At 36.5% G+C, this 22,665-nt stretch overlaps 1 protein-coding gene across 1 annotated transcript; it reads left to right on the plus strand.

Moving 5' to 3' along the window:
- Nucleotides 1-177: 177 nt before the first annotated feature.
- Nucleotides 178-22,461, plus strand: LOC115451180 (nuclear cap-binding protein subunit 1). The gene is made up of 10 exons (XM_030179416.2): nt 178-325; nt 409-1,190; nt 1,749-2,167; nt 2,352-2,489; nt 2,639-2,742; nt 16,895-17,145; nt 17,480-17,723; nt 17,836-17,948; nt 18,353-18,541; nt 19,406-22,461. Exons 1-10 carry the CDS (start codon nt 286-288, stop codon nt 19,517-19,519), a joined length of 2,394 nt encoding a protein of 797 aa, XP_030035276.1. The 5' UTR covers nt 178-285; the 3' UTR covers nt 19,520-22,461.
- Nucleotides 22,462-22,665: the final 204 nt, after the last annotated feature.

Genomic DNA, 22,665 nt, shown 5'->3' on the forward strand with positions numbered 1-22,665 from the left:
ATTTTGTTTGGCCGGAGAGACAAATTACTATTATAAAAATTTCATGATTTTTTTTTATTTCCAAGATATACCTATTCGAACACATAGTTCTACACATAAAATAATTGAAATAATCGATTCATTGATTACAAATTATAATATTATTGGACTGATGTTTTTACCACATCCCTACTCGTGACTTCGTTTGACTGTTTGATTCATTTGCTGTTGGCGTTTTCAATATTTTAATTGAATTGTTTTTATTGCAGTTTTCATTGTGTGTCTGGTGTTATATCAAGTGTAGTAATGAACCGAAGGAGAGGACATGAAGAGGACGATGGATACGGTACGACTAGTTGCTAACACATTTATAGGTTAAATCTGTAGTATCATTTTGTACAAAAAAATACTTTTGGTGTTTCGTTTTAGATCGTTTACATCGCAAGAGACGACGTGTCTCTGAGAATCAAGAGTTGGAAGATCGGCTAGAGTCCCTGATCCACCGAGTGGGTGAAAAGAGTAGTTCGAGCTTGGAGAGTAACTTGGAAGGATTGGCTAGCGTACTGGAGGCCGATCTGAGCACTTTCAGGGTGAAAATTTTACGTATTCTAACAGATTGCGCTGTACGCATGCCAGAGAAATGCACAATCTATGCAACTTTAGTAGGTTTGCTCAATGCTAAGAACTATAATTTCGGTGGAGAATTTGTTGACTATATTGTCAAAACATTCAAGGAAAACCTAAAAGCTGGAAAGTGGAATGCAGCTAGATATTGCCTAAGGTTCATAGCTGATTTAGTCAACTGCCATGTATTGGCTGCTTCATCCCTGCTGACATTGTTGGAGACTCTAGTTGACAGTGCAAATGAGGATGGTGTTCCCCAAGTGAGGAGGGACTGGTTTGTTTTTGCTGTTCTATCCACACTACCGTGGGTTGGCAGAGAGTTGTATGAAAAGAAGGAATCTCAATTAGACCACTTATTGGTGACCATAGATGTATTTCTCAACAAACGCAGTAAAAAACATTGGCCTGCTTTGAAAGTCTGGTCAGCTGATTCGCCACATCTACAAGAAGAGTATTTGGATTGCCTGTGGGCTCAGATCAAGAAGCTGAAGCAAGACAATTGGTCTGAGAAACATATTCCGAGACCATACCTTGCTTTTGACTCAATACTTTGTGAGGCATTGCAACACACTTTACCGTCTATTCAGGTGAGGATATTTTTGTAATAATACAAGTAAATATTATAAAAAAAAAATTATCTCCAAATTCTAAAGATCTCTTAAGGTGGTAGCTCAAGGTCCATTTTCATACATTTTGTTTCGGCTTTAATCTGGGTAACTAAACAAGTATTGGCAAGTAAAGAATTTAAATTCACGTCTAGTTAGAGATTAGTTCTCGCAGTTGAAAGAAAAATGTAAAAATAATTAATAATCATGGATATTTCTGCCTTTAAAATTTCGTCATATTAAATTTTAAAGGCCGAAATATCCATGATTAATAATTATTTTACGTTTTTCTTTCAACTAATCTCTAACTAGACGTGAATTTAAATTCTTTACTTGCCAATACTTGTTTAGTTACCCAGATTAAAAACAAAATGTATGAAAATGGACCTTGAGCTACCACCTTAAGATTATATTCATAGAAAAATAAATTTAGTTGAAAGATTTCATTAATAGTAATTTAAATTTTGATTGTTATACTCGTAATTTCCATTGTATGATGACTTTCTGTTTTTTAATTTTGTTTATTACCATTAATTCCAGCCTCCACCTCACAATGACACAGACACCTATCCAATGCCACGAGTCATATTCCGTATGTTTGACTACACTGACTGCCCTGATGGACCAGTCCTGCCTGGTGCACATTCTATTGAAAGATTCCTTATTGAGGAACACCTTCACAATATCATAGAGGCATATCACTTGGAAAGGAAAGAATGTGCAGCACAGCTTCTTTGTTTTCCATACAAAGACAAAATTCCATTGGAATACTGTATTGTTGAAGTTATATTTGCTGAGCTTTTTAATCTGCCTAAGCCGAGATATTTGGAGATATGCTACGGTTCAGTCTTGATTGAGCTTTGTAAGCTTCAGCCATCTACTATGCCTCAAGTATTGGCTCAAGCTACAGAGATTTTGTTCATGCGGATTGACTCCATGAATGTTGCTTGTTTCGATAGGTAAGTAATGGAAAAAATTAAAAACTATGAATATGGATTATAGGAATTATGCTGCTCAATTAAAAAGTGGTTGCTAAAGTATTTTTCTTTAGAATTAAAATAAATAAAATGAGTTAATATATATTTGATTTCTCATATACTTAATAATGCATTTTATAAACATTTTTACCATTGCATTTTACAGATTTGTGAATTGGTTCTCGTACCATCTGAGTAACTTCCAGTACCGCTGGTCTTGGGAAGATTGGGAGGGGTACACTCAGTTGGATTTAGACCATCCCAAACCCAGGTTCATTAGAGAAGTTCTTGGAAAGTGTTTGAGGTGTGTATTTCTTGTAAATCTCAGTTGTTTCATATACATTCTTATTAAAAAAAATACTGGAATGTTACATTAATTATTGTAATCAATATCTATTAAAACATTAAAGATTAATATAGAATTGCATTTTTAAATAGAGTATTAATTTTTAGGCTCTCATACCACCAGAGGATCAAGGATATTACACCGGAAACATTTTCTGCTTTTGTACCCCTTAAACCGGAGCCCATTTATAAGTACTCCATGGAAGGTGCAGGTATGAAAAACATTTTGATATAAAAAATAATTTAATTAAATAACATTAAAACTTAATCTACAACTTATCTGAGTATAGTAATATTTACATTTCGGTAACGCATTTTGAAGGAAACATTGTCTCTGTGCTGATACAATTGCGTTTCAAAATAAATGCCTTTAATCATTTGTATTGTTAGGGTTGTAAAATATTCATTATAAAACATTGTTCATTGTCAGAGTTTAAAGTGAGATCAACTTCAGAAACTACAGAGTTAAAGCTGTACTGTTTTGTGTTATACCTAGATATAAAATTTCAGTCTATTTCATGGGCATAAATTCGTATAAACCGTATGATCTATCTTGGTAATCAGGATAATCTGAATCACTATTTCTTGCTTCAGAATTTTCATCAACATTATTGAATGGAGAATAGTCATTGTCATCATCATTGTCGTAATCTTCACCATCATCATCTTCATCATCCTTTTCTAAAGAATCCATAAATCTTTGAAATTCATCCTTTGGGTGCACATAAATGTCATGACTTTCACTTTCTTCTTCTTCATATATTTCTGGTCTACTTGTTGATACATTGATTGATTTTTCATCAGGTTTCTTAGGTTTATCATTCAATATGTATTCTTCAAAAAAATCAATGAAGCTGTCTGTTGTATATGTTTTTTCTGTTGTCGTTGTTGTTGTTGTACTTGTTGTGGGTTCATGTTCTATATTTGAGTCTAACTCTGTGCCTTGAGTGGTAGTTAGATTTTGTAGTTTCTTCTTTTTACATTTGGTTTTATTTTTAGGAACTGAATATGGAGATGTGGTTACTATTTGTTCTGTTGTGATCAATTTGTCCTCTTCTGGTTCAACATTTTTTTCGATCATAACGGGTGTTGATGTGACATTAAAAATATATTCTGTATGATCTTTCACTTCTTGTTCATTATTATCTTCAGTCGACTCATCACTGTCCTCATCAAATTCTTCATCTTCCTCTATATTTGAAAAGTCTGGTGAAATAGCATTGCTTGATTCACTTGTTGCTGAAGTTGGCGTTGGAGATGTTTCACTGACTTGTGTTGTAGTATTCGTTACATCATTTACTTTTGTTGTGTTGTTGACGTTTTGGTTTGGTTTATCATTAACATTATCGGGATGTTCCTCTTTAGTACGCTCGGGCTCCGTGATTTTACGTTTTGGAAATACATACCCTTGGAAGTTTGATCCTTTTCTCCTTGGTGAGTGTTTACCCGTCACTGATGTTTTATTTTTCTCAACGCCGCTCACACTCCATCTATCATGTTTAACAGATGTGCCTTTTTGCATTAATGTAGATTGCCTGTATCGATTTTTTATCTTTGGCTGGGTAGTCGCGGGTTCTATGTCATTTGTGACAGCAGAAACTGCAGAGGCTTTAGTTGTCGTCGCTTGTGTTGTAGCCGTTGTAGTTGATGAAGGTTTTGCTGTTGTACTTATGCTCGATGAAGTTGTCATTGGAGTGGTCGTAACAATTTTATTCTTAGGCTTCCAACTAGGTCTACTTGTAGCTGCAGAACTTGCTTGAGGTGTTAAGTCCTGCACTGGCTTCCTTGTGTTTTCCGGTGGTTTTGTAGATGTTGTTGTGGTGGTAGTTGTTGCTATTGTTGTAGTGGTTGTGGTGCGTTTATGCTTTTTAATTTTTTCTGGTTTTGTAAACTTAGGTGGAGGGCGCGTACGCTTCTTAGGCTTTTCTGTTGTTGTACTCGTTGTAGTAGTTGTTATAATCTCTACAATTTTTGGCTTCATGGCAATGGTAGTAGAAGCAACCGTTGTTGTTGCCGGTTGGGTTACTGTATTGTTAATCTTTTCTTTTTGCGACAACATCGGCGTAGTTTTCGTAAACGCGCCTAATAAATTTGCCCATTCCATTGAATCTGCTTCTTCTTCGGATTCTGCAGTTATGATATCGGGAGTAGTAGTAGTTGTCGATTGCGTTCTTATAGATTCCTGTTTTTTCTGATGTTTTTTGTTGTTGGCGACAGGCTTTCTTTTCTTATTACTTTCCGGCGCGATAGTCTTCTCAGTGTTATTGTTGTTAGCATAATTGATCATTATCGGTCTGAAAGCTGAATCAGTTATGTGGTCGGGATCAGAAAATTGAGCATCTAAAACTTGCGGACTTGGTCGGAAATCCACAGGCTTGGTTCTCATAGGTTTCGAACTATGCACTAATTTTAACGGGGGCATAGGTTTGAATGGTTTTTTATCCATGGTTACAAAGACACCTGGGGGTGCATTGTAAACAGGTGGCCTTACGTGATCAGGGAAATAGCTTACTTTCATAGGCGGCTGCTTAGGGTTGCTAGAGCCTTTGAAACCTGTAATGATTTCTGGTTCCCTCAGGGTTGCATCGGTTGCATTTAATATTATGGTAATGTCTTCCATAGATGAATGTTTCATGTTTTGGAATGAGGCTGCCGTGACTGGCATAACTGGCGTTGGTAAAACAGCTGGTCTTGTAGTTTTTATTACATTAGATGACTGGTATCTGATGTGGTCTGGTGGGGGCGGTAGCTGTGGGTAAGGACTTTTCGACATCGAGTCGAAGTCGATATAAGGTTGGACGTGAGATAAAGGAGGAGCAGCCAAAGGAGGACGTGAATATTTAAATTGCTGTGGTTTGTAATTATATGGCATTAATCTTTTCTGATGATGGGGCTCTGGGGTGGGCACTTGACCATTCACGTAACCCGTTTTCGATATTTGAGGATACATTTGTGGTACGTAAGGATTTTGTTGCTTGTAACGTGGAGTTTCTACATAAGATTCTTCATCTGAAAAGAAAGAGGAGAATATCCTATCCAGCCCCTGATTGTATTGATTGTGATGTTGTTTCGTTGGCACTATGTTTTTGTGAAACCAAATAGCTCTCTGCGGTCTTTGTTTATGGCTTATATCGTATACACGTTGCGGTTCTTCTGGCGGGTTCTCGCGTACCGTGAACGTTCTGACTGGATTTTCGTAAGGTTTCCTTTGCGTTCGCGGGGTTTGCGATGTCACTGAAAACGTCAATTCGTAATGGTATTTGCCAGTTGGCGCCCCTGGGTCCCTTTGTCGCATTCGTTTAACCGACCATAAGGCTTTCACGTCCTCCATGCATCTCTCATCAGAACATTTTTCCTTTGACGCCTTGTCCTCAGCAAAACGGAATCCATTATTCTCATTCATCAGTCGTCCTCGTGCCATAACAGTGACGTCACCAAATACTGTATGGTCTTCGTTAGCCAGCCTTTCGAAGGGCGCCATCTTGATTTTTTCCCACAGATCATGATCGTCGACTTCCTTAGATGCGTAATCTGGTTTGTTGTCCGGGGAAACAACAGCGCCACTGGCGATAAGCTGATCTATTTTGTCTCTAACAAGGGTGAGATAAACACTGTGTCTCAGGGCATCTTCCCAGTAGTGAGCTGGTGCGGCAGCCACTGTGGGAGAAGGGTCAGTCTTGTTTATCTGGTGTGACGTCCCGCCGCGACCTGATCTTTTGTCGTTCCAATAATCGAGCGGAATCGGTGTAGGTCTGAAGTCGTCATCTTCAACCGCCTTGTTTTCTTGTATGTGCGTCTGGAATAATAAACGTTTAAATATAAATAGCTGTTAATTAGCCGGCAAACGTCGCAGTTAATGAAGAAAAAAATAGTATTTCAGTATGCGTTTGAAAGTAAAATGCTGATGGTCGGGAAAGTGCGGCTGCGCAGTTGGCGTGATACGAGGCGGTTGCGTGCTCGAGTATCCAACCCCTCAGCGAGAATTTCCAATCGAATAATTTCAATGTGACTCAACCGATTGTATGAGAACTGTCTTTGATTAGCATAATGCCTTCCTGTGAAATTTATACTGTTAGAATTTCGTACAACGAGGCCTAAAAAACAAATAGTAAACAAATTTTCATTAAAGCCTCTAGAAGTTGATTTCCGGAATGGTCATAAAATTTAAGCCAATATATTCTCCATTATTTCGTGTTTAAAGACCTGCGCTGATCTCACTAACTACATAGTTTTAACACTGTGTTCGATAGTCGACGAGATATTTTATTTTTTCCTTCGATGGATAATGGGAATATTACTATGCCCTAATACATATTTTACTTTGAACAATAAAGCCTTCACCGTACATACAACGCAACACTGATATGTATGGAGGTCCTTATATTTTTCCACATCTCAGAATGTTCAATTTAAATCAACGTCCGTAACCTCACACTGATTGTGCTTTGTTATGTGGTTAACACGTGAACGTCGGATTTCATAACGCTAATTGTTATAGTGTTTAGCAATTTTTTATTGTATCCTATTACAATGAGATGCTATGTCGTGATTGATCGCTATCGATGGAGACGCGATCTAGACCTACATGTGCATCCAACGTTGAGAATTTGCTTATGTGTATCCGTTGTAATAGAGCGGTGATGAAATGATTCAGTGCGGGTTTGATGATATGTGGAGTACAGTTTTGTGATTGGGTATCATTGCTGCGGCTGTGGATTTGATGAATGAAAGGAAATTTTTGGGCATCTTTCGTAAATTGATTGTATTTGGACAATCTAATGCCAAAAGATAAAGAGTTCTTGTTAAGTTTGTAATGAAATATTTGTCAATAGCACTAAAACAATGTCAATGGATTTGTGAGGAAATACTCTGATCATACATCAACTTTAAAAAAACACTAGAAAGGAAAAAAGGATTAGAAATATCCCAATTTAACTAATCGGATTGTTTTTTCGCGCGTCGTTTACCACACTCGATCGCGCGTACAATCGTCGACTGGTCTTCGGGTATATCGCTCCACTTACATGGGAAATTCTCATAGACACAATACGTAAAATGGGGTCATTGTCTATATCATATTCACACTTAGATTTATTGTTATACACTAATTCATTTTACAAATTGCGAGAATTCCGCTAATCATTTGAATATTTCGGCGGCTTTGTTTAGATTTAATTTAAATGTTTTCTTGCAATGATTTTTGTCGCTTATGTTTCGACTGTGATCAGGAGTTATTATTTGTTTATGTAAGAATTCATTTTTATTCCCGTGACAGGAATTTAAACTAAAAAAAAAAATGTTCTTATTTTGAATTTAGAATGAAACAAAATTTTAGGTTTTCGTAAATTTATAGCAATAAATTAAATTGTAGTTAATTAAAATAAAGATTGTAATATCTTATCGAGTTAATCGAAATTACTTAATTAACATACAATAATTATGAAACTTGAACATAGATTATATTGATGTACCAGTAGGCCGTTGACTCAGAAAGTGCAGTCAGCGACGGTCGTTATTGTTTACACTCAGAATATTAGATAATATAGTGCTTAGACGGCAGATGGCGTGTATAATGTAGACTACCAATACCTAGTAATTAGGACTAATTTTTTTTTACTATTCTGGTGCGGCATAATGACTACCCCGAACCTGATGCTAAGTACAATGATAAATATAAATGTCATACAAGATACGTTCTTAACAGTCACCAGAATGATGTCGTCTTATCATGGATATTATAGGTATATATTTAATAAGACCAAGGGGCTCTGATTTTCAAAATAATTTGTAATCCTATGATTCTATATCTAAAAATCTTCCTTTTGCTTCCATAAACATTAACGTTTGCCAAATCTAAATACCCGGTAATGTGCTGAATTATATAGGTTCAAGCAAATCGCGCGGGAAAACTGTAAGATGAGCAGTTCGGTCGACAAGCTAACTTTCAAAATAAATAACATGCGACGGACGCATTGCTTAACGATCAGATTTGTTTTCTTCACAACTTCACGAAAGCCGAAAATATGGAGCGTTGTAAAATATTGCCCATGTGTAGGATAGGCTCGCGTAAATGCCCAATACATATCGTGAAAAAGCATCACACGTAACAATGAAACTTCTCACAAAAACATGAAATACCTAACAATATAATTACGAAAGATATCTTGAATTTAACAGCACGTCGGTATAAAAAGCATACTCACAGTAATTAGCGCAATGAGAACGCATAGCAAAGCGGCTCTCATGTTTGAACACTATTTCACTTCACGACAGAGTTCCGCTTGTGTTCTCTATTTTAGTATATGACGTGCGGCCCGCGCACCCCGACAACGCGTACTGCAGGCCGACTGGCGCGTATCATCCCCTCTGGTTGGCAGGGAAGTCGCATCACGGCTTGCTCGTGCGGCTTTGCGTTTCGTGTTCCTGTGTTTAATCTGTTGATGCGTTTTTGGATGTTATGAGCGGAATTTTATTGATTAGGACGGTATTATTGGTAAAAGAAATTTCTGGACTTTTATTAGCTTATGCTAGCGGGTCTTCACGTTTGCCATTATACTCGGTAATTTTGATACTGCGTTAATAAATGAAATCATATACTTATCTTCTTGAAATAATAATTTACCATAAGTTATTCGAACCATAGATGTAAAATAAAAAAGTGAAGTTTCGAACAAAATAATAAATTTAATAAAAAGGAATATTCATTTTACATGCCCTAAGACCGCTACACGAAGGAAGATCTGACGGAGCGGATATATAATACCTTTAGCCAGAAATACACTTACACACACAACATATTCGCACTTAACTATAAAATGAACAATAAAGCTAAATCCGGGATTTTTGGCGAAGATAATTGTTATTCATGGATGATTTATGGCACAATGTCGGCAGAGGTAAAGATGTCTATGTGGTTTCATTTAGTTATACACAAATGACGCTGTATAAATTATCAGATAGACCTTGGTGTACCTAAACTGAAGGAGGTTTATATATTACACAATATTTTACAGTATTTAGAATTTCCTAGATCTATGATGACTATACTGTAACTTACAACTAACTACCTATATTATCGTGATAATTAGCTAGTCGTGTGAAAATTGTCTTAAATGCTGTCCAGCATAAATTGATTATTCGTCAGTGCAAAATGTCAAAAAAATTATCATCCCTTCTCTACTGACTAGTGGTTACAGAACTTTTTTTTGTCATGAAATCAATAATTTAAAAGGCAAATACAGTCGGGTAAAATTGAATACAGAGAAGTATACTTAAATATTATTTTTTTCTATCCATATTGAGTTTAAGTCTATGACGTTATCTAAATCAATTGAAATGGAGTTAAAAAATTAACAAGACGTGAATTAAATGGCTCTTGTGTTTATTAATTTACACAAGTTATTAATTATAATAGGCACATATCAGCGATTAAATGCAATTTATTGTTAAAACACGGTAAATTACGTGTGTTACGTCGTAGCAATGAAATAACCGGTAGTTTATGTAAAGCAAAGGAAAGCGTTATAAAGCCAATATTATTGTCATTGCTTTATTTACGTTCCGAAACTGCGTTTTCTTTTAATGTGATTTTTTTAACGACTTTAAAAACAGCGGAAGCTTTCAAATTGACGCGTTTTTTTCTTTTTTTTAACGTTTGCTTTGGTTTCCTCACAACTCAGACATTTATTAACCGATTTGAAAAAAAACCTTTTTTGTTTCAAACAATATGTTTTCAGATTGGTCCCCTAGATACTGTTTTCAAAATGGATCAGTAGTTTAGTTTTTATTTAAATAGCGGGACAGTAACCTGCGTAGGAAACGTTGCATCCCGTACATAGGCGAGGATATTGCAACATGTATCCGCGTGTTAACTGCTCCTTAGATGGATCTTATCGTGCGTTCGTAAAATATGTTTTGTGGCGCGAATTTGATTAATATCTACAATTTGTTTTCTAGTAGTTTTGGCCGTGACTTCATCCGCATAAAAGTCGATACAATTAACTTATGTATTGCGCAAAAATATTGCGTTAAGATGTCGTAAATAAAATATATCAATTTAATGTTCATATTCATATTAAGTAGGGTGATCTTTTTCTATACCATATATTAGTGATGTAACGAATATTCGCATTCGCATTCGCAAAATTTCTGCGAATGTTTTGCGAATGTCAATATCAGAAAAAAAAATATTTGAAGATAATAGTAGACTGCCTCGGTCGCATAGTTCTACTGCATGTGCGGTACGGCAGTGCTCTGAGGTCCTGGGTTCGAATCCCGGATCGAGCAAAGTGATATTTGGGTTTTTCTGCTCAGTATCAGCCCGGAGTGTGAAATTTGTGCCCGACATGGCGATAGGCTCGCCCCTGTCACACTATTAGATGGAACACACTTGGCGAAAAGTGGGTGCCCTGGTTGCGCCTCTGCATACCCCTTCCGAGATAATATTCATAATACTGTGTGTGTGTAATAGTAGGTTAATAAAATCAAAATCTAAACTATAACAATATTCTTCTACAATAAAATATAAATATAGTCTAAACAAACAAACAAAAAATTATAGACTCTCAAAGAAAAATACCTCCCTTTCTTAAAACATACCAATTAATTAACTATTTTTACCATGTTTTTAAGTTAGTAATTAAATTTGAGTAGAGGAATATTAAACTTTAAAAATAAACAAAATTATTTCGTTTACTTTAATAAAGCTTAAAAATGTAATTCTCATTAGAACTTGTAACACAATAGCAACTAAGAAATTAAAAGAAATTGAAAGAAACAAAAAAACATCTTCTATAATTTTTTTATCAGTCTTTACATAACTTTTTAATGTTTAGATAATTATCATCTTAGATAATAATAAAATTTAGATAATCATCATAGAAAATTGGCGCCAAATTTGAACAAAAACTAAACATTCGCATTCGCATTCGCGAATGTCGGTAGCAGATATTCGCATTCGCATTCGCATTCGCGACTGTTCAAAAAATGACATTCGTTACATCACTACCATATATTGCTACCATACTAGTCAACAGTGATGGAAATGTAGTCATAAAAAAGATAACATTGGTTTTAAAGTCTAACTCGAACAGCGAAGTCTAGAATAAGAATTCTACACTGCTTTATAATACGTAGACATGTCAATGTTTTCCTTGGCAATGTTATTACTATTAAACACTTTATTATATATAATTATTTCCAACGTATCCAACACATGCTATGCATACATAATATTTTACACTATCTCTCATATTTCGACGTCCGTAGAAAAACTCCAGCCGTCCACGCGCGGAGCGCTCGAATGAATTTCCCCTCCGTGTCGCGTGTCCACTTTCCATCTCGTGGACATTTTTTTATGGACAAAGTCGTACGCAGGAATGTTTGAGACTCGTGTACAATGGTTTATGATTTTAAGTTGATCAGAGTCAATACAATAACATTTTAATATGTGTACGGATGAATTTTTAGTGGCAGTCGAATTCATCTATATCTATATATATTAAAGAAAGTGGTGTTAGTTACACTACTTATAACTCAAGAACGGATGAACCGATTTGGCTGAAAATTGTTGGAGAGGTAGCTTAGAACCAGGAGACGGACATAGGATACTTTATATCCCGTTCCCATGGAAACGGAACGTGATATAAGATGTGGTATAAGAAAGCAAAATTTGGTATGGAGATAATATAAGACCCTGGGAAGGTTATAGGCTACTATCCCGGGAAAATATATAGTGGGACTTTAATCCCGGAAAACTTCTTCACGCGGGCGAAGCCGCGAGCAAAAGCTAGTTTTAAATATATTCCTGTTTATTTTATGTATCAAAATTTTTCATAACCATCATTGTCGTCAAATTCCTTGGTTTTTATATGGGGAAGTAACATTTTGTTAATCTATTTAGCTTAGATTGTACAGCGTCAGTCTGTTTTATAGTTTATAAATACTTATATATATAAAAAAATATTAAACTTATTTTCTTGTCTATTCTATATTGTGTGATGAAACAAGGGAGGTCATGGTTGGTCTAGGAGTTTAGGCCCTATACGGATTATTCTGTGCATATAGCTTAACTATAACGTAGATTAAATATTGCGGTAAATTTTGTAGGGAAATTTCTTCCGTGGAGCAATATAAATGTATTTGCTCATAAAATGTCACATTCGTTTGGACATTGATTGTTTTAATACCTATTGTATGGAGTCGCCAGTTTATAATTTACGATACACCGCAGTTGTAGTGCTGTATGACAATTGTGTTACGCCATATTCAACTGTATGCCGTAAAATATAAGAATGACAATATTGTAATGTTTCGCGGTTCATTTAATTTAAAAGTATTAATGTTTTGCTAATTGTTGTTGATGAATGAATGCGTGTGGAGAATGTATCTGCTTTCCTTCTTGATCGGATACGTTTTAGCATCTGATTGCATCTCATTATTGGATGCTAGCTGTGCCCGCGAGTCATAGAATTCCGTTAAATTTTAATTAAATACTGTTTTCGGTTTTCTATGATATAGACAGACACTTAGGAGATGATAAGCAGGAGATGCCCGAACGTTTAAATATTATCGTGTTATCTTACTTGCTACACCTAGATATATAATGCGTAAAGGAATAGCGCAATTTTGGATTCAGAGAATCACGAAACTAATAATCAGAAACAGTTTATTGTCACTAAGAGCCTCATTAATAAATAAATCTCAACTATGAGTACGATCTCAAGTAGACATTTAACTTATTGAACTATTAATAAAATAAATTTTAAGCTGGCATTTAAGAGCGTATCCTCAGAGGAGTTCAGGTATTTTATAAGAAAAACTCGGCTGTCAAACTCTGTCACATACTGTAACTTAAGATATTGAAATAAATCTTAATATGGGTTTATGAAATACCGAGTATACAAGATGCAGATGGGGCATTCCACGTGAAGCGGGCACGAAAAAAAACTCGATGTCTCAGATTTTCGTAATATGTATTTGATTATGTTATACCTGTATATGTCCTCGATCCAGATACAAAATATTATTAAAGTATAAAGCCTGGTAAGCGAGTTAAAGGACTTTGAAGTTTTGACTGGCCGGCTGGTATACGCCACTTCGAATCCAATTATCAAGTTTTTAAATGTTACAATAAAATAAATAAAGCAATGAAATAAATACTTCATTTAATGAGCTTTTGATTGTATTTTTGGAAATTGAAAAATGTTTTTTTTTCTTTGAAAAAAATGTGTTTGAAAGTTACAAACTTGAATTTCACAAAGTTGGCATATTTATATTTTTTAAATTTTTTTTCTAAAAATAGCTGCTGTTGTATAGATAATCCCTGCGAAGTTTCATAATGGGCTGAGAAGTAGTTTAGGAGCTAGACCGATTACAGTGCCGAAGCGCGGCGGTCGCCAGAAAGAGCGAAGTAGTAAAAACTTTCAATTAAACTAAATACTTTCGATTAGAGTATTTTATCATGTTTTGCATCGCTCTAACGATTCAATTACATCTGATTATAATATAAAAAAATATATTTATATTACTGACGGTGCACAACAACATTTGAAACTTGGCGAGGATAATCTATATACAATATTGGCTATTTTAGTAGAAAAAAGTTATTATATAAATATGCCAACTTTGTGAAATACAAGTTTGAAACATTAAAAAAAATAAATAAATAAAATACTTTATTTATCACGTAGGCGAACAAAGTTGCACTTATGATACGTCAAAACAAAGAATAAGAATAATTATTATTTCTAAACAACTATTAAAATCACTTATATAACTATGGAGATTTTAAATTAGGGATAAAGTTTATACAAAAGACTAGGTACAAACCGAAGTAACCAGCTCGGGCTGGCAAGTAGGGGAAATAGAAGGGTAACGCGTCGCGATCCTCACCGGCGAGGACATGAGCCCTAACCTAGCTAACCTACCAGCCTTTCACTAGCTACCTAAGTGATGACTACCCGAAGAAGAAAGGCAGAAAAGAAACTCCCGGGCTTTCTTTTTGTCATCAATTGTTCAGTACTTCTTTGTATTTTTTCCAAGTCTTTCTTGTACATAGTCACAATAGTTATATAAGCTAATGCACGCACATCACCGTTACCATGGGATAAGATGAAATCCAATCGATTAAACCTGGAGCGGCATAAAATAAAATTAGCGATAGCTAATAAAAGAGAACATAGATTCATACTTAAATAATGGCGTACAGCGTGCATTCGCCTACATTTACAATCATAGTTTTCAATCATGAGAAAAGAAAAAAAATAGTGATATTGAACAGGCAAACACAACATGATCGGGTGGTCGTCTTTCAAAAATTACATTTCATAAAGATATGATATGATTATGTCAAATTAGAACTATAGAAATGTCATTATTATAAAAAAGCATGTGAGACATGTAACAAAGACATTTTAGGCAGTTAATTAATTACTAATGTGTGCTAACATGGTGGGTCATTGTGTGCAGGACAAACTTTCCAAACCGTCTTATCATTAAGGTAATCAGATACAGTATAGTATCCTTTACACATTAATTCACGCTTAACATAACACTTGAATTTTTGTTCGGTCAAATTGGTAATTTCGAAGGGAAGTTTATTATAGAACTTAATGCTATTAACTAAGAAAGATTTATTGGTTTTACAGAGCCTATGATTAGGGACAACCAATTTATTTTTATTTCTGGTATTTAGACTATGCAAGACACTGTTTTTAATAAAAGTACTAAGGTTTTACGTACGTACATTATATTCTGAAAAATATATTAAAATATATGTGAATAATAATAATAAATAGTAGTAGTAATAATAAATATGAGTTTGTGGCATTGATGTTCTAGCCTATATGTATAAGCGGTCGAGTATCGTGATGGCTTTGTTTGATGCGTTATGTAAACTAGCCTGTGTCTCCAGGCGTTTTAGGTTACCACCGAGACCGTCAAATTGCCCTTCTGCCATGTGAAGTGCCACGAAAATGAAATTCTGCATTTTTACCACAATCCTGTTTGAAATATAACAAGTTAATACAATTAAATATTTTTAAAAATGTTGTTGTGCACCGTCAGTAATATAAATATATTTTTATATTATAATCAGATGTAATTGAATCGTTAGAGCGATGCAAGACATGATAAAATACTCTAATCGAAAGTATTTAGTTTAATTGAAAGTTTTACTACTTCGCTCTTTCTGGCGACCGCCGCGCTTCGGCACTGTAATCGGTCTAGCTCCTAAACTACTTCTCAGCCCATTATGAAACTTCGCAGGGATTATCTATACAATAGTAGCTATTTATAGAAAAAAATTAAAAAATATAAATATGCCAACTTTGTGAAATTCAAGTTTGTAACTTTCAAACACATTTTTTCAAAGAAAAAACATTTTTCAATTTCCAAAAATACAATCAAAAAGCTCATTAAATGAAGTATTTATTTCATTGCTTTATTTATTTTATTGTAACATTTAAAAACTTGATAATTGGATTCGAAGTGGCGTATACCAGCCGGCCAGTCAAAACTTCAAAGTCCTTTAACTCGCTTACCAGGCTTTATACTTTAATAATATTTTGTATCTGGATCGAGGACATATACAGGTATAACATAATCAAATATTACGAAAATCTGAGACATCGAGTTTTTTTTCGTACCCGCTTCACGTGGAATGCCCCAAATCTCAATATAACAACGTCTCAACTGATACCGCACTTAAGACCGGAATTGAGTTGCATTTATTATTAAGGACTTAGGTTACGTGGGAACCATAACGATTCGCCGATTACGAGCATAATGCTCAGTTCCCATGAGCAATACAGCCATTTTTATGGTGTAACTCTAACGCAACAGTTTGCGTTCCGCCCCCCATATTGTTCAGAGTTCCGACACACGTTATCTCAATCGTTGTTAATTGCAATCGTTATGTTGCAGTTGTTTTATGAGTTTTGCAAGTGATGTCAGTTGTGCGTAATTGTAGTGTGCAGTTTTGATACATTGCTCCCCTGATTTATGTGTTGAAGATTCGTTGTAACAATGGTGCTGGAATTAATTGTTTTGTACCTTACTGGGTAGCAATTTGAGTTTATATAGTTTTATGTCGTAACGTGTTTGAGGTAGGGTACCGTCTTACAGAACGCCGATGTGATGGCACAACTTTGTTCAGTTCGTGTGTTCAGTGGGATTGCTGATGTATTAAATATGTCTCCTCTGCAGTTCTCAATTCTTTAAATCAAACTTCAAAGATCATCTTTCGAAGAAGTTACCCATTTGCGTTTTATCAATTTTTAACAAACATTTAACTACAATTCCTGTCACATGGACCAATGAAAGTTAACGTAAAAATCTTGAGAGACATCTTTCTTTCTATTCCAGCATCTCTACCAGGCACAGAAGCGGCGCATCAGCTGGTTATCTGCGTGCGCAACAAGTGCACTCCAGAGGAAGCCTTAAACGTGCTGCGGGAGTTGCCCAACCCTCTCCGCGAGGGGGAGCAGGCGGCGACACAGGCGGCACCTCACAACCCTCTCAAGATCGACGTCTTCGTTCAGACGCTGCTCAATCTCGGCAGCAAGAGCATATCGCATAGTTTTGCTGCTATATCCAAGTTTCATTATGTTTTTAAGGTAAGGGCTTTTGTTTGGAATAAGAGCAGTGATAATGTTGGTCGCATATTTAGTTTGAGATTCCTTTTAATTTTTTGTATTGTCTCTTTATTTTAACTTTAGACATTGAATAAGGAAAAACATATTGAAAGCACTCTTAGCGAAAATATCTGGGGCTTTAGACAACATGCCTTTCTACAATCGTTAACCTTGATAGAAAATAAAAATAATGTATAGGAATGACATATCCTAGCGATAAATTTATCGATAAGTAGGAAGGCGTCTTGTCTAAGGTCCCTGATACTAATATTAAGGGTAGACCAATTGACAAATAAAAATATCACGATCAATGCAGATTCTAGCTGAATCGGAAGAGGCACAGATATGCATCCTGCGCAACGTGTGGGAGTTGTGGCAGAGGCACCCGCAGATGGTGTGCGTGTTGGTGGACAAGATGCTCAAGACGCAGATAGTGGAGTGCAGCGCGGTGGCCACGTGGCTGTTCTCCAAGGAGATGGCGCCGTACTTCACGCACGGCTGTCTGTGGGAGATGCTGCATCTCACCATAGACAAGATGAACAAGCACGTCTCGAAATTAAGTGAGTTGATAATATAGTTGAAGTCATACGTGGACTTAATATTACTGAATAAGTATTTAGGGTAGTATAGTATTGTGTTCTAATTTCTTATCAATTATGAATCTTTGTTTAGGTGATGAGCTCCAAGAGGCTAGAGAAGTGTTGGCTAGAGCTGATTCCAGCAGTTCCGACTCCGAGGATGAGGGTACGAAGAAGAAGAAGGATCAAGACAAGCCTACGGAAGAGGTGAGAATGTGTCGAATTATAGTTTAAATAACTTTTTGTAACGTTTTAATATTAAATAGTTTCTCTTTAGGCTCATTATCGCTTTTAATAATTATTGTAGTTTTTCAAAGCCATATAGGCTTATACGTTGGATTTACACTCTGCGTGCTTGCGAATTGTAGCCTTTCGTACGAATCGTGGCTAGCGGAAAATATAACGGCATAGACTATAATGAATTTAATCAGTCCTCTACTTTGTTTGAGTTTAGCAAAAACTGACACTGAATTGAGCGTCATCAGGGAAGCGAGGTGAGATAACACGGCTAGGAGGCGAGAGCATCCATCAAATTCTAGCAGCCATGATGCTTCGTTTTGCTTACTGGAGTGTGGATCCGCGGATATATGCTAACGGTGACGGTGTCCCAGGTCGTGGAGCGCATGGAGGAGCGGCTGGAAGCGGCGCACATGGACCAGAAGCGGTTGTTCCTGATCGTGTTCCAGCGGTTCATCATGATCCTGTCGGAGCACCTGGTGCGCTGCGACACCGACGCGCGCGACGCCGACACCTACTGGTACCGCAGCACCGTGGGGCGGCTGCGACAGGTCTTCCTCGTCGTGAGTATATGCACCGGACCTCTTGTTACAATCAGATCTATGCCATCTGCTAATTCAAATGCCGGTATATAAAATAACCAAATTCTAGGGTATAAGTAAAAAATTGCGCAGAAATTCTATTCTTTGATATCTATAAATCTGAAATGCTCGTATCTTAAAATTTGGGTTTTGTATATATGGGAAACATTGTGGCTAATGGACGATAGAGCTATTCAGAGACTCAGCTCTATGAGGATGTTGATAGGAACAATAGATGCTTGTGTACATCTGAGCAGTATTGAGGTTTCCAGCTGTTCAGATTTAGAACTTTGTGGCGACCAAATGTAGACGGGACAATGTGTTTTTAGAAAAAAATAAAAATAAGGAGGGTAGCATTGAGTGAGAGCTGAGTGAAATATGACCAACAATGGGCAACTACAACTGGAATTAAAATATGTTAAAACTTTCCACTAAACACAAAATAATTATTATCATTTAGACTTCAATGTAAAATTGCAGCTGCAACACTATTAAGTATTTTTCCCAATGGATTATTTTTTGAAATGGCTGTTTGTCCTCACCAACCTTCGGGATAATCATTCCCAGGCATTTTGTTTTTTATGTGCACTGCAAAGTGACCTTCCTGCACCTGATGATAAATGGAGTGGGTCCAATAGAATGAGAACTGACGAGTAATGATTACCTTCGACAGTCGACATAATTATGCCGGCCTGTTGGAACTTGATATACTCAGGCTGATCCCGGAATGCGAAACACTTAGGTCATTATGACGGGTTTTAAAATCTTGTATACGGTAGTTGCTATCCGGGCGGGTTTAAAAATATCTTACAACCAGCAATATTAATGTTTCAAAACATTTTCCAGCACCACGAACAAGTCCAGAAGTACAGCAGCACGCTGGAAACCCTCTTGTTCACTCAGGACCTGGACCCGCACATCCTGGACGTGTTCCACCAGTTCCTCGCGCTGACCGCCTAGCATTTAATCACCACCACTCCGTTGATCATCGTCGAGTCGTAGACTTTAGACTATCGGTGACACGTGTATGGTGATGTGTATTAGTATAAGTAATCTATTATGTTATGTATTATTTATTTCGTATAGCCTGCTACATGGCGATTACTGGTCGGTTTTGGAAATGTAGACAGGTATCTACTGTCCCGAAAAATATTTTTAGAGTTGTTAATTTTACCTGTTGAAATATACTATTATATGTACCATGATATAGTCATGATTGTAAGAGTCAAGATATTTAATGATTTCTTGTGCTTACGCGAATGTTAGATTTGATAAAAACTATTTTGCGCATTTTATCGCGGTTTATCTATTATAATTTTTTCTCGATGTTTCGAAGACTTCGCAGCCTTCGTGGTGAGTCCATCTCATTGACCACGAAATCTGCAAAGTCCTAGAAACGCCGGGAGACAATTATAACTTAAAGACTGTGATAACATCAACAAAATAGTTTTATTTCAATACAAGATATTTGTATATGCTACGGAGTAGTATTGACACTAAATAACTTAACAGATATTTGTATACATTTCTGGCACTGGCCGGATCAATTTACTATACATAAGTTGCCTTATGGTTAACTGCCAGTTTTCATAGATTCATAGACAATACAAATTGGAAATAACCGTCTATTATATTGTTGTTCTTGTAGTCTGCGCACGATTGCTAATCATCCTAGTATATACGCTCCCAATTTTTTACCCACTGAGCCAATAGCAATTCGATCTCTCGAAGCCTTGGCTTCGAATAAGTGCTATTGTGCTCATCTATGTAATTAAAAAAAAGTCAGAATATCAACGATACTAATTTAGGTTCAAGTAGGGTTTGGAAATTCCCGACAATTTCAAATCCCTGGCCACGAGACAACCTACAATTAAAGTCCCGGGACCTAAACCCTAGGTCCAAGATATTAAGCTTATCCCTAAGGGTAGACTGAACACGAAAGTAATATTATGGAGAGGTAAAGAAGGATTGCAGTTGTCGAATATAATGTCCTAAAAATGTGAATGACAGGTAAGAGAGACGTAAGTGACAATAAAATCTGCGTGGTATGGTTTCGCAAAACCCCAAGTTTATTGCAGATTAAGTCTTTGTGCGCAGACTAATAGTATTATAACCTATACCAATAAACGTTATTAATCATTGTAATGAGGAACAGTTCCTCTAGAGCATTGATTGCTAAACTGGACCAGGTGGACCCCCAGGAGTCCACGGGAGACTTGGGAGGCTTGACATGGGTCTACGTTGGCGTGACTAAAAAATGGGTGGATATAATTTGTAAGCGGGGGTCCACGAAAATGTACTTGGTTTGATAGTAAAGTACTAAAATGCTGGCTTGACTTCACATATGTAGGTAGACAATATTGATAGGGGTCGTAAGAGGTACGGTGACCCCAATATAGCTAACTGTCCAGACGCCCCCCATGATGACTGGGCGATAGTGTTAATGCACATTCTCTGCGAAATCAAAAAAAAGTCCCCCGAAACCAGTACAACTTTGAAAGAGGTCTATGAGAGAAAAAAGTTTGGGAACCTTTGCTCTAGACGAAGGATCTCTAGCCAGGCGACTCCAGTGCCCGAACTAAGCATTGTTGAGGTCAATTCCCGATTAAAAACGCTTATTGGTAAAGCCCATTTAGGCCTTTGAATAAAATAGCAATATATGAAAATAATAGTGATATCAGCCTTGTATTAAATTTACCCAATATAGACAATCTTTAGGCTTCGTCCAGAATAAGCAGATAGCGTGGTGCCGACGCGAAATATCAAAATCAAATAACCACTATACGTGTCAAGTCAAATTACTATGGCCAGCGTTTACGGAACGGGACTTGGACTCACATACCTATAGATGCCACTCAATATTTCTCTGAATACGATATCAGCAGAGACGTTGTCACTTACAATCGGTATTATAATATTGTTGCTATTTAATAAACAGACAGCTCAAGTTTTTAACCGACTTCAAAAAAAAGGAGGAGGTTATCAATTCGACGTGATTTTTTTTTTTAATTAATAGTTCAATACCTTAAATATCTATTTACGATCGTAATCAAAGGTGAGATCGGTTTATTAATAGTGCCCTTAGTGACATCGTGTGCGTAGTTTTTGAATGACCTTAACCCTGAGGCCACACTGATAAGTCTACCTACCAAGTGTTGTACGTGCTGCCGACAAGCGATAAAACCCAGTTTGGTCTTGTTGCTTGACAGATGGCCTTGGACTGTGAAGTAGCACTTACCAGGTACCGTGTTCAGGATATATAGGTCGTTGCATCAATAAAGGCGTGCCCCCACCACTTTTTCAGAGGGGGTTTTGCGTAGTAAGTGTACTGACCCAAGCCTCAGCTTTGACGCTATTCATAGTAGTGTACTTGTGCACTTATACTGCGCACGCACATTGTAAGCGATTAAGGAAAGTACTGGGGCGTGTCTTCGTGGATGAAATTGTCTATACACGTGGTGACATGCAAGGTGCGATAAATTCAATATTGAAAATATAATCGCTGCTCGCAACTCTTATCGCCATAGACGCTCCCGCCTTTGAGTCTGCACCAGTGGTGAAGGATCCACATAACCCAATACCTACCAGCTTCCCTATCATAATTATGTAAAACTCTAAATATCATTAGATCGATTTGCGAACTGCATTCATGGGTATTAGAACCTATGTATAGTTGTGACGGGTCCCCTTTGGGAAAATTTCATCCTTCGCCACTGGTCTGCACCCGCTCTGCTCACCGCGTTCACTCTGGACGAGGCCTTACGAGTGGAAGTTGGCCTTTTTGGTCATAAATACAATTATGAAATGTAAACATAGATATAATAGAGTATTGAACATTGTCATTGTAAGAAGAGACTATAGATGAAATAAATGTATGTTATGTTAATGATTTACTATACTTATTGTGTGGCATTTTAATCCCTATAGTGTAGAAATAGAACCAAGCCCTGAAAATATAGAATACGTCTATCCATAAGGCCAGTTTGTATAGAGCTCAGTTCGGATGTTTGATTTTTTCTATTGAAATACGCTATAGTTATGTCCTTTATAATTTTAACTACATAGCTCATATCAAACTTTATGGCTTGACTGAAGTACTATTTATT

Source organism: Manduca sexta, chromosome 8, assembly GCF_014839805.1.
Source record: "Manduca sexta isolate Smith_Timp_Sample1 chromosome 8, JHU_Msex_v1.0, whole genome shotgun sequence".
Taxonomy (NCBI): domain Eukaryota; kingdom Metazoa; phylum Arthropoda; class Insecta; order Lepidoptera; family Sphingidae; genus Manduca; species Manduca sexta.

What these genes read in the sequence shown, in the direction of transcription:
- LOC115451180 (XM_030179416.2), top strand. Translation starts at nt 286, where the DNA reads ATGAACCGAAGGAGAGGACATGAAGAGGACGATGGATACG. An exon ending in AGTTTCATTATGTTTTTAAG is followed by an intron (nt 17,146 to 17,479) that starts GTAAGGGCTTTT and finishes CGATCAATGCAG; the next exon opens with ATTCTAGCTGAATCGGAAGA. An exon ending in TGCGACAGGTCTTCCTCGTC is followed by an intron (nt 18,542 to 19,405) that starts GTGAGTATATGC and finishes AACATTTTCCAG; the next exon opens with CACCACGAACAAGTCCAGAA.